This window comes from Nicotiana tomentosiformis, chromosome 6 (assembly GCF_000390325.3).
Source record: "Nicotiana tomentosiformis chromosome 6, ASM39032v3, whole genome shotgun sequence".
Classification (NCBI taxonomy): Eukaryota; Viridiplantae; Streptophyta; class Magnoliopsida; order Solanales; family Solanaceae; genus Nicotiana; species Nicotiana tomentosiformis.
In genome coordinates, this window is record NC_090817.1 from 128,277,941 (window position 1) to 128,290,803 (window position 12,863).

The 12,863-nt window shown below is 41.6% G+C and overlaps 1 protein-coding gene across 1 annotated transcript; it reads right to left on the reverse strand.

Annotated features, from left to right (window-relative positions):
- Positions 1–758: 758 nt before the first annotated feature.
- LOC138894755 (protein MAIN-LIKE 2-like) lies at positions 759–1,256 on the reverse strand. The gene has a single exon (XM_070179482.1). It carries the CDS (start codon positions 1,254–1,256, stop codon positions 759–761), a length of 498 nt encoding a protein of 165 aa, XP_070035583.1.
- Positions 1,257–12,863: the final 11,607 nt, after the last annotated feature.

A 12,863-nucleotide genomic window follows, 5' to 3' on the forward strand; every position in this document is an offset into this window, starting at 1 on the left:
TCAACATGGTCATGTGGAGGGTATGGCGGAATTAGGCCATATCTCTGATCCCAATCCTCTAGCTGGGACTCTACCCAGGACAAATATGTCTGGTCGACCTTGCTGTGATCATCCCGCTCGTAATGTGTGGAATGCCAACTAGGCGGAATAGGTATAAGCTGGAGTCGACCAAACTATTGAAGGACTCGATCGGTGGCATGATGCTCGACTATATCGAGACATATAAGTGGGACTGAAGACATCCACATAGCTTGACCGCATGAGCAATAATCTGGAAATCCAGCGATGAGCTCATCGCTGTATGGCTTCCATATGAACTATTTATTAAACACAAATATCGTGAGTATATACAATACATATCAAGCATTATCAAACAAACTTAGTCGTATATTTACCTGAGCGCCTTCAAGTAAATCCAACAGATCCCTGTAATAAGGGAGATGATGTCGAGCCTCGACCTAGCGGGCGCATCCTCGCCTATCTACCCACCTCCTAGCATGTGGTAGAAACGGTGGAGGTGGTGCATCTGGAGCTATTGGTGGGAGAGGGTGCTGGATCTGCAAGAACCGTTCCAAGCCCAAACCTAATATTGAATGTGGATGTAAATTTGAGTGATTTTGTACTATCTCTATTATAATCATTAAAAGAATTGATAAAGTTATCACCTGCAGCAACGAAATAAAACCGACGACGTCTCTCATGGTACCCATGGACTCCCTACACAACTGCCTATAAAGGTAGGCTAGAACAGCTCCACCCTAGCTATACGTAGGTAACTCATCTAGCTGCTCCATATGATGCAAAGATTGCAAGCTAACAAGGTTTCCCCAAGTGTTCGGGAAAATAATACCACCAAACACCATAAACAACAACAACCTCATCTGCCGCTCAATAGCCTTTACCGATAAGTCATCAGTAATCTCTGCATGCAGCACCACCATATGTTGCCTAACGGGCGATAACTGCAATCGACTAGCACCATTCATAGCAGTGCTCCGGAGGCTAGAAACCTGTGAGCCTCTACAACATATGTAGGTATTCCTCTCTCGTATAATCCCTAAGAGCTTGCGGGTAGCTGACAACCATTCATCAACGGGAAACCCGAATAGAACCTCCACGTCCTGTAGCGTGATGGTAGCCTCACCGATAGGTAGATAAAATGTGTGAGTCTTCAGTCTCCACTGCTCTATCATAGCCGTGATCAGGGGCCAGTCGAACTGCAACCGGTCGATCTCTATAATCCAGTAAAACCCCATCCGCTCAAGGTATGTAACTGTATGGGGATGAAGTGAGTGGTCCATAATGAACTCCCAAAGATCGTCTAAATGTCTGGGATGGAAGATCTGGGATAGCTGATAAGTGGAGATTTTGACTACTTATTAGCACCTTTTTGCTTTTGTTTTAGTCTGAAAGTATTTATTTATGTTTCCGAAACTAATGAAATTATGCAAATTGAAGGAATGTTGGAATTTTGATCTCCCATGATGAATTCCGACTAAAAAAGAAGTGTTCCGGATCATAAGGCAAGAAAGGGCGCATAACTGAAGAAGTGTGGTCCGCAGAAGAAAGTGCGGACCGCAGAATTCCATTTGCGGCCGCAGATCAAGTGAAAGAGCCCAGCAGGAATTTGGCCAATGTGCGGCCGCAAAACAAGGCGTGCACTGATAAATGATTCAAAGTGAGAGTGTGTGCAAAAGACCAAGTCCTAAAGCCTTGCTGAAGTGCGGACCACACAAGAATTGTGCTGTCGCAGAAAATGCTTCACAACCGCAATCTAGAATTGTGCGACTGCAGAATCCAAGATCTTGCAACTGATGAAATCTGCGGACCGCACATGGAATTGTGCGGCCACAAAACCTCCCGAGGGGCATTTTTGTTAGTGAATTTTGGGCCACTATAAATAGACGAATTTTACATTTTTAGGTCAAGTTTCGAAGTTTGAGCTGTTGTAGCCGTTACGTTTTTCCATTTTAGGAATTTTGTGACCATTTTAGTGTTTAAACATTGTATTTTATCATTTTTATCTTATATCATTTCTTCTTTATTTTATTCAATTCTCACTATGAATAACTAGATTTTTACTAGGGTTGTGACCCAATCCTAGTATGTAAACTTTATGGGTACTTAATTTAATGCTTGTTTATAATTGGGTGTTGATTATTTAATTTAGTTTATACTTTAATTTTAGAATTAATAGTTGCAAACACTAATTGATGTCTTTTTGATTTAGTCTCTACTTGAGAAAGATGGACCTAGTCTCGTCTGCCGCTCAATAGCCTTTACCAATGAGTCATCAGTAATCTCTGTGTGCAACACCACCAGATGTTGCCTAACGGGCGACAACTGCAATCGACTAGCACCATTCATAGAAGTCGGCTTCGGAGGCTGGAAACCTGTAACGACCCAACCGGTCGTTTTGACTTTTAGAACCCCGTTCCCTTACATAAAACTTCCCGTATGTGTTTTAATGATTTATAACTTGTGGGAATGGTTGGTTCGGGATTTGGAAGTGTTTGGGTTGAAATCGGAACACTTGGTTCCTTAAGTTGGCTTTAAAAGGCCAAGTTAGACTTTGGTCAACATTTTAAGCAAACAGACTCGGATCAGTATTTTGATAATTTTGGTCGGTCCGTATCATGATTTGGGACTTGGGCGTATGCCCGGAATCAAATTCCAAGGTCCCTAGCCCGAGATATGGAATTTTGATGAAACAATTAAAATATTTAAGTTCAAATAGTAACCGGATGTCGAATTATGTGAAAACGACACTGGAATAGAATTTTGATGATTCCAATAGCTCCGTATGATAAATTTGGACTTGGGTGTATGTCCGAATTGGGTTTTGGATAACCCGGGAGCGTTTTGACGCTTAATAGTAAATATCAACTATTTGAAGGTTTAAAATTCTTTAAATTTGGTTTGGAGTATTATTTTGAGTAATTGAAGTTCGTTTGGAATTCCGAGTTTAGGAATAGTTTCGTTTAGTGATTTAATACTTGCACGCAAATTTTTGTGTCATTCCGAGTAGTTTAAGTATATTTCGGCGCATTGGAAGTAAATTGAAGAACTTGAAATTCTTAAGTTTGAATCAATTTGGTTTAGGGAATGATTCTTAGATTTGATGTTGTTTTGCGCGGTCCCAGAGTTCGAGCGAGTCCGTTTTATGATTTCAAACCTGTTGGTATGTTCGGGCGGGGCCCCGGGGGTCCCGAGTGTTAACCGGACGAGGCTCGGACCAATTTTGAGAAATTGAGCTAGGACTGAAACTCCAAGCTACTGTCATAATCGCACCTGCGCTTGGACAGCCGTATGTGCGAGCTCGCAGGTGCGAGCCACCAGTCGCAGGTGCGGAAGAGAGGAGCCTGCCCAGCCATCGCAGATGCGAAGTAAGTTGGTGCACCTGCGAACGCGCAGGTGCGAAGGTCTTGTGCGCAGAAGCGAAGGGATGCGCAGGTGCGAAGGAATGGGCGCACATGCACTTGCGCAGAAGCGAACAGTTCTTCCGCAGGTGCGGAACCAGGAAAAGAAGGAAAATGCGCACCTGCGAGAAATTTCCGTAGGTGCGAAAGCCGCATGTGAGGTACTCCTTCCACAGGTGCGAAAAACCTGTCTGGGCAGAACCTTAAAACGAACGAAAAATCAGTCCATTTCTTTCTATTTTTCATCCACTGTTGGGCGATTTCAGAGCCCTTTGTGAGGAGTTTTCAACTATCAATTTGGAGGTAAGTTAATTCTACATCCCTTGAGTTAAATACATAGATTATAGGTAGATTATAACTAGTAAATCTTAGAAATCAAAGATTTAGATGAAAAACCTAGATTCTTATAAAAATGAGATTTTAACCACGAAAATAGTTATGGAATTGGGTAGAAATTATATATTTAAGTTCTTGAGATTATGAGTAACGTTTTTATTTAAAAATTTCCAGAATCCGAGCACATGGGCCCGGGGTGAGTTTTAGGAATTTTACCATTTTGGATAAGGTAATTTATTTAATAGATAAATTTCGAATCATTTAGCATATATTAATTATTTTGTATAATATTTGGATAGTTTTGGATTTTTGGCATCGAATCGAGAATTCAACGCGACGTGGTAATCAGAAAGTGGGCTTTGAGACGAGGTAAGTCTCTTGTCTATCCAATCATTGAATGGTTTTAATTTAAATCCACAATCATCAATACAAATGTTCACTTCTCTTTCTATATTTATTTTTTTTCTCATTAATGTTTTGGGTCACTCTGTTTTGGGTCACTCTGTTTTCGCATCTGAGTGTGCTAAGATTAATTTGTTCTCATGTTGAGTATTTGTTAAGATTAATTTATTGTCCTTTTTAGCAGTTCATATGGTTAATTTTATTGATGAATATGTATTAATTCGTTACTTTTCTTGTTTATTCAATAAAGTAATGGCTTTCCATTTTAGCATGCTTTAGTTTCATTTTGATCTCCTATCTTAGTGACTAAATTGATCTTGCCTGTATCTATCTTTTCCTGCCATAAATTTAGTCTAATTTCAAATATTGGTTAGCAGTAAAATTATAAGAAATTAGGTTGGCCCATGATTGGTGTAAGACTTTAATTGAACTTCCCTAGCGTATTTATGGGCTAATTGTTGCACATGACCAAAAACAAATAAACATTCACAAGCTAGCCAACTTTTTCCATAATTAATTTACTTCATTTCCTCCATAATAATATACATACCTCATGACCTTACAATAATGTCAAAATTAGTAATTGAATAATCGAACACCGTAGCTTGATTTGGGTGCGATTAATAATAAATCATCGTGGCTATGGGTACGGTTCCTGTGGCATAGTCATGATACGTAAACCCCAATTCAAGTGCGCGTTTTACGCGACTTGACTATAACTTCAAATAATAATAAAAATAAACATGTTGTAAATCGAGGGTGCGTTTCACGTGGCGCGGTTTGCAATGTGAACCAAAATGACAAGTGTGCGACATCGCGACTTGTAAAAAATAAATTCCATAAATATTAAAAAGCGGTAAAAGATAAAAATGCACAATAGGTTTAAAACATGTAATAAATCAGATAATTACGCCAAGTATTAATTGTTAAGCGACCGTGCTAAAACCACGGAACTCGGGAGTGCCTCACACCTTCTCCCAGGTTAACCGAATTCCTTACCCGGTCTTCTGTATTCGCGGACCAAAAATAAGAGTCAAATTTTCTCGATTTAGGATTCTAAAATAAATCGGTGACTTGGGACACCATAAATTATTCGAAGTGGCGACTCTAAATAAATAAATAATCCCATTTCGAATAATGTCACTTAAATTGAAAAAACTCCCTAATCCCTTATCCCATTGGGAAAAAGGAGGTGTGACGGCTCTGGCGACTCTGTTGGGGAATAAGAACCAGAATCTCTGGTTCAGGGTTCAGAATTCGAGCTTAGAATAGCTGTTATACTTGGCTTTTATTTATTATCTGATTTTTACGTGTTCGAACCTAATGTGCTAATTGTCGCTTTTTACCGCTTTGATATTGCTTGAACTGTATATAAACTGTTACGAAACCCTCTTCTCTCTGAGTCTTCTAAATCTTTTGGGAAGCGTGCGCTTCGCGTGGCTTCTTTTCTGTTAGAGTCATACCCTAATATTAGAACGAGGTTCAGACAAGTTGCAAAGCCGGTGAAGCTTCTGTATTTTCGGTACGCTGCCCCCCCCCCCCCCCCCCCCCGGCTCGAGTTGTCTGCTCGGGTAAGCCAGGTCTAGAACAACACACCTAGGATCTAAACCTAGAATAACATAGCCTCATGCCGAATCCCTAGTAGGAACGTTTATTTGCATCACATGCATTCGACTTTGGGGACTCAACAAAGGGGTTGGGTCCGTCTAGGACATGTGTACCAAATATATTGAATCATCTTGATGCATTTTACGTGCTATTTGTGCATATGTTTATTTCGGCTTACATGTTGACCGGCTTCTAGAATAGGGAAAGGGAACCAAGAAAAAAAAAAGAGTGAGGTAAAAAAAAAAAAAAATTTTACCCGATTTTGAAAATCCAGGTATTTGAAAAGTACTGAAACTTTGAAAAAAAAAGTCATTTTCAAAATAAGTCGTGTTTTACTATTGCTCCAAAATCTACCGAACTACGGGGGTCTGATTCTCACCGGATGTGAGATACATAGGCAACCCCTATAAGGTCCGACCACATTTTTTCCAAACTAACCAAAATAAGAACCTTTTGAAACATGATCATCACCCGGGGTCGTTCTTGTCAAAATAGCCTTAAAACATTGTCTTGGAGCGCCGAAAGGCTGTTTTCACAAGAATAGCCACAATGTAAACCCAAGTCAGTCTTTTCTCCTATAACCAACCTCAGTTGGTAGAAACAACCCTAAAAACTTTCCTCAAGTGTTGAAAGGGCCGTATTTGCAAAAACAAAAAAAAACTTTTTGTTACGAAATTTACTGATTTAGATTTTTAAAATTAACCACTTTGTGTGTTTGGAAAATGTGTCGGTTTTGATTTTTGTCCTCAATTTGTGTGCAGAATGAACACCGTTGAGAATGTACCTTTTCGGGTCGTAGATGAGATTCCACTGGGACTCCACATGTGGTGGAATGACCTGGGGGAGATCAGCAAGCTTTATGTGACAAAGGCTTTAGGTGGGCTCACCGGGCTTCTGAAAATTAAACCAAGGGTTGATATAATTGTAGCTTTGATACCGTTTTGGGACCCGACGCACAATGTTTTCCACTTCTCTGGTTTTGAGTTGACCCCTTTGCTAGAAGAGATGGCAGGTTATGTTGGTCTTGACGGGAATCTCATGCACCGATATCCAGTAGCACCAAGACCTGTAACTCCTCATAAGTTTTTGGACCTTCTAAGCATTAGCCGACAGGTTAAAGATGAAAATTTGGCCAAAGGATTTTGCACATTCCACTTCTTATACAGCCGGTATGGGGATCCCCGAGGATTTGAGGCTCCGGACAATGGTTTGAGTCATCAGGGAAATAAAAACAAATGGGAAGCACGCAGAGGTTTAGCCTTCGTAGTTGCCTTTTTAGGCACTCTGATATGCCCAAGGAGTGACAGACATATAGAGCTAGGACTTGCAGGAATGGACAACTTTATGGTCAAAAAGGCCAACGACACTCTTATACCGATGATTCTCGCAGAAATCTATCGAGCTCTAACTGCCTGTCGAGCTGGGACAAAGTTCTTTGAGGGTTGCAACTTGCTTTTGCAAATGTGGCTGGTGGAACATCTTTTCCATCGCCCGAGGTACATGAACTACGGTCTGACCGGACTCGATTGCATTGAAGAATACAAAAATCGGGTAAACGGTCATGAGTTACCGGAGGGTACTGAGGCTTGGTTCGCGTATTTGGGTTTTATGACCGCAAAACGAATTGATTGGACTTTCAGTTGGCTCACGGTCAACGAGGTTATTTACATGTCTGCTGGAGTGTGCTTTCTTTTTATTGATGGGACTTCGGAGTATTCAGCCATATGCTCCGCATCGAGTCCTACGCCAATTGGGAAGATACCAAATAGTCCCTTATGATGAAGATTTGAGTCCACAGGTTATTGAACTATGCCCAAAAGCCGCATTCCCAGAAGAAAAGGTTCGCTAGATTTGGCACCAATGTAGGTTTCTGGAGCCACAGACTCAAGTACGGGATTGTTCCTCGGGTGAAGTAGAATCTAACTACACAGCCTGTTATGGTAAGAGAGTTCGAGTCGATCAAGAGAGAGAACATCCCACCAAAAGACCCCATGTCCAACAATTCACCGATGGAGCGCGAGAATAGTGGGTTTGGTTAGCTAAAGAAAAGGAATACCGGACCACCATAAGCAAGCTAGAGGATCAAATCAAAAACCTCAAATTTAACAGTTGTTTGTAGGCTGCCGAGGATGAAGGAGAAAAGAAAAGGTTGGCCCAAGAAAATGAAGTCCTCCGAGCTCAGATTCAGAAAATGAAAATAGTTGCTGAAAACCCGATAAAAAGCGAAAAAAATGAAAGACTCATAAGCAATCTGAGACGGAAAGTTCATGATTATGGGTTTGATTTGACAAAGGTCGAGGATGAATTGGCAAAAGCTCGGGCAAAATTGGCGAATAATGTAGAAGAACGGGCAAGGTGTGTTCAACATTTAAAGTAAAAGTATGATAGAGGGGTCGCGATCTTAAGGGAAAAGCTGACTAATCTCGAAAATAAAATGGTCCAACACACAAAGGATTTCAAAGCTGAAAGAGAGCATTTCTATACATTGATTTCCCGATTGGAAGAAGTCATACAAAAATTGCAAGACCAAAACCATACGGCCACACAAGTGTTGGAGGCCCGATCTCAGCAAATTGGACGCTTGCTCCAAGAAAAGGGCATCATTAGAATGAGGATTAAAGAAATAGCTGATTACGTCGCAATGAAATGACATGAATGCGAAGATATGACCAGGTCCATGTTCTTTACTTCTGTGATGACTTTTGTCCGTCATGTGATGGATGATTTAGAGTACCTTCAAGAAGAGATTGCACGCAGGCCCACGTCGAGACCGATTGATGTACCACGGGGCCCCGGAGTAGTATTAGAGGCTCTTATGTATTCCTAATTTTTTTTATTTATTATTTTTGGCTTTGAGTCTGTATTTTTTACCTTTTCGAGTATGTTTTTTTTGTTTTGAGTATGTATGTTTAATCATCAGTATTTCCAAAATATTTGTAATAGAAAAACCCAAAAAGATTTTATTTAATGAAATATTGAAAAAAAAAACCAAAAACCAAAATTTTCTTTTCTTTTATTCTGCATTTATTTCTTGAACTACGTAATGATCTGATTCATGAGGCGTCATGATACGTAGGCCATATAAAAGAGCAAAAACATACAGCCGTTGCAAAGACATTTAGAAACATTTAATTATTTAAGTGTATTGCATCCCTAATATGCGATTCCTTATCTGTTAAATATCTCAAGCTAACCAGGTTGTTGTGTGTGCAAATATCAAAGGTCCTGTTTAGGTGGTTGGTTTTGTGGTAATCTGGCTTCCCATCCTTACTTCACGAGATCTAAAGGCAGTGTTCCTATGGCCTCTGAAAGTCATCTACCAATTATTGAGCCTGAGGATAGTCCTGTATCGGCTATTCCACAGTCAGAGTCCGCAGCCACTGAGGAAAATAGGAGGATGCGCGTCCGCATGTTAGAAATGTGGGACACTTGGTCTAATGGCAAAGAACCGTCCAGTATAATCCCCGGATTTCCTGAACTGCTTTCGAGGACGAGTGGAATCTTTAATGTCCCCATCCCCGTAACAAGCCCATTCATCCCGTTTGGGTACCCCACTATATCGGCCAATTTCACCAGTATGCCTTCTGTGGTTTGCCCCAGGCACCGTTTTTAGGGGTACCTTCTACATTATTCACCGCACCACCAATCTCTACTACGGCACAACCAACAGTTCCCAGGCCATGCTTCGAGCCTTCAGCTTTCACTTTTCAAGTCCCGTAATTTTAGCTAGACAACGCTTATGTTACCCCAAACTCTTACCCTCAGCACCCGCAGTTTGAGTCTCCTATGGAACTTGAAAGAGCTATGAGAAACCCCGAGCAAGAAGAGATGGTTCGGAAGATGAAAAGCCTCAAAAAAGGTCTGAAGAACATGCAAGGCCAGAGTGGCCAAAAGAGTGTCTCCTACTCCGATCTGTGTATGTTTCCTCATATTCATTTTCCCGTTGGTTTTAAAACGCCAAAATTTGAAAAGTACAACGGGCACGGAGACCCGATCGCTCATTTGAAAAGATATTGCAATTAGCTGAGAGGGGCAGGTGGAAAAGAAGAACTTTTGATGGCCTATTTCGGGGAGAGCTTGACGGGAATTGCATCAAAATGATACATAGACCAGGACATCTCCCATTGGTATATATGGGATGACTTGGCCCGAGATTTCGTCAGACAATTTCAATACAATATTGATATAGCTCCAGATAGGAATTCTCTGACCATTTTCAAGAAGAAAACCGTTGAAAGCTTCCGTGAATATGCTATCAAGTGGCGTGAGCAAACATCCAGAGTGAAAACTCATACGGATGAGGCAGAAATGGTCAATGTTTTCTTGTAGGCCTAAGAGGCCAATTAGTTTCAGAACATGACGTCTGCAATGGGCAAACATTTTGCAGAGGCCATAAAAATCGGAGAAATGGTAGAAAATGGCTTGAAAACTGGCCGAATCATAAGTCAATATGCTTTGAGAGCCACCTCCCAAGCCATCCAGAACGGCTCAGGAGGTTTAGCAAATCGAAAGAAGAGGGAAGAAGGAGCCATGATGACTTCAGGTTTGAGAGGCCCCCATCGATCCCGCGATCATTCTTACCTGCCTTCCAGAACCCCACAACACTACTACCCCATCAAGATGTAGCATATGCCATGGCACCGCCTCCATATGTGGTGATGAATGCCCAACCTTATACACGACCACAACAACACTACAACCAAAATCGAGCTCCACCTCCCAGAAATAACCATCCTTACCAAGCTCCATATAACCCCCGTCCCCCATAAAACAATTACCAACATAATACACTCCCTCATGAGCATCCTAGGAGAAACGACTTCACCCCTATTGGTGAGTCCTACTCTAGCTTGTTTCCAAAATTAGTCCAGATGGGTCTATTGCAACCTGTGCCTCCAAACCGGAAAAATCCGGAATCTCCATCATACCGGCCCGGTACTAGGTGTGCCTATCATTCAGGGGCAGAGGGTCATGATATGAAAGATTGTTGGACTCTCAAGAGAGCCGTTGAGAATTTGATAGAACAAAAATGAGTGGTGCTAAGGGACGAGGAAGTACCCAATGTGACTAACAATCTATTACCGACTCACAACAATGGGCCGATCATTGGAATGATTTGTGATGATAAAGAGTTTTATCTAGCTTTGAAAGCTATCATCGCCATTGTCGATTCAGAGGCAAGACCTAAAGCGGCGGTGAAACAAGCCAGAAATGAGAAGAAAATCACTCTAACTCCTCAAGTTGCAAAAACAAATACTGGGGCAGCACCTGCTAAGGACACAATTCTCTATGGTCCTAGGGCCCCAAGGAAAGAACAACTCATGTTGAACACTCCCAAAAGATTTGAGTAGAGGAAATTCACGCTAAATGTGCCAAAGTTGTATGTGCCAAAAGGGACTATGTGGCGCGGGGGTCGGTAATTTCACCAAGGCTGAATGAGCCCGTGGTTATTAGCCGCGCACCACAGAGCCCTAAGAGAGACCCCACTGCAGTCCCCTGGAATTATAGCAAAATAGTGGTTACTTACAAGGAGAAAGAGATTATGGGAGAGGTGAACGAAATGAACCAACCTAGGAAGTACCACAACCCAGAAGAGCAAAAGATGTTAAAATTGAGCAAGGATAAACGGTTTCTTCCTAAGAAGCCTGTGAGTTCTGAGAAAGCAGAAGAGTTTTCTAAAAAATGAAAACTTCAGAATATACAATAATTGACCAGCTCAGGAAGACTCCTTCCCAGGTTTCACTTTTATCTCTTTTTATTAGCTCAAATGAACATTAGAAGGTACTCCTGAAAATATTGAACGAGGCATATGTCCCGGTTGAAACTTTAGTTGAACAACTGGAAATAATGGCTGAAGAATTCTTTGAAGTTAATAGGATTTCCTTCAGCCATGATGATTTTCCCCAAGAGGGAGCCGCCCACAACAAAGCCCTTCACTTGACTGTCAAATGTGAAGGTTATTATATGAAGAGAGTCATGCTAGATGGTGGGTCTAGGGTCGACATTTGCCCTCTCTCAACGCTCAAGAGGATGAAAATTGGAACAGAAAGAATCCGACCAAACAATGTATGTGTGCGCGCTTTTGATGGTGTCAACGAGACACAATAGGGGAAACTGATTTGATTTTGACCATTGGCCCTATGGATTTCGAAGTAACTTTCCAGGTTCTGGACATGGATACTTCATATAATTTTCTCCTAGGAAGACCATGGATTCACACTGCAGGAGCTGTGCCCTCCACTCTTCATCAAATGGTCAAATTTGAACATGAAAACCAAGAAATTGTTGTCCACGGGGAGGATGAACAGTCCATTTACAGGGACCCTTCAGTCCCATGTCTCGAAGCTAGAGAAGGAAGTGAGCACATTGTCTACCAAGCCTTCAAAATTGTGATCGCTGATCAATGCGAATAAGGGGCCCCATTCCCTCAACCTTGCTTATCTAATTCCTCAATCATAGTGACCACTGAAATGATTAAACATGGGTACAAGCCCGGAAAGGGGCTCGAGGTATATCTACAAGGCATCATAGAGCCCGTTACGTCAACTGCCAATGAGAAGTTCTTCGGCGTAGGTTTCCGAGCTACAGAGGCCGATAGAAAATGGGCTGAGGAGCGCAAGAAAAATGGGTGGGTCATACCTCAGCCCGTTACGCATCTCACCAAGTCATTTATTGATCCCAAATATGTAATAATAGAAGAAGAAGAAGAAGAAGAAGAAGAGGCCTTCACGGCTGAAGAGATTGAGGATATTTGTGAAACCATGAAACGAATGCTGTATGAGTCCCACTCCCTAGTTGATGTTTTTAGATATAGGGTCTCCACTCCCTAGTCTCTTTTCCAACATAGGGTCTCCACTCCCTAGTTGATGTTTTTATACATAGGATCTCCATTCCCTAGTCTGCTTTTCCAACATAGGGTCTCCACTCCCTAGTTGATGTCTTTAGACATAGGGTCTCCACTCCCTAGTCGCTTTTCCAACATAGGGTTTCTACTCCCTAGTTGATAATTTTTAGACATAGGGTCTCCACTCCCTAGTCGCTTTTCCAACATAGGGTATCCACTCCCTAGTTGATTTTATTTTAGACATAGGCTCTCCA

Excerpts from the sequence above, each read along its gene's own strand:
- LOC138894755 (XM_070179482.1), bottom strand. The coding sequence starts at position 1,256 with ATGGGGTTTTACTGGATTATAGAGATCGACCGGTTGCAGTTCGACTGG.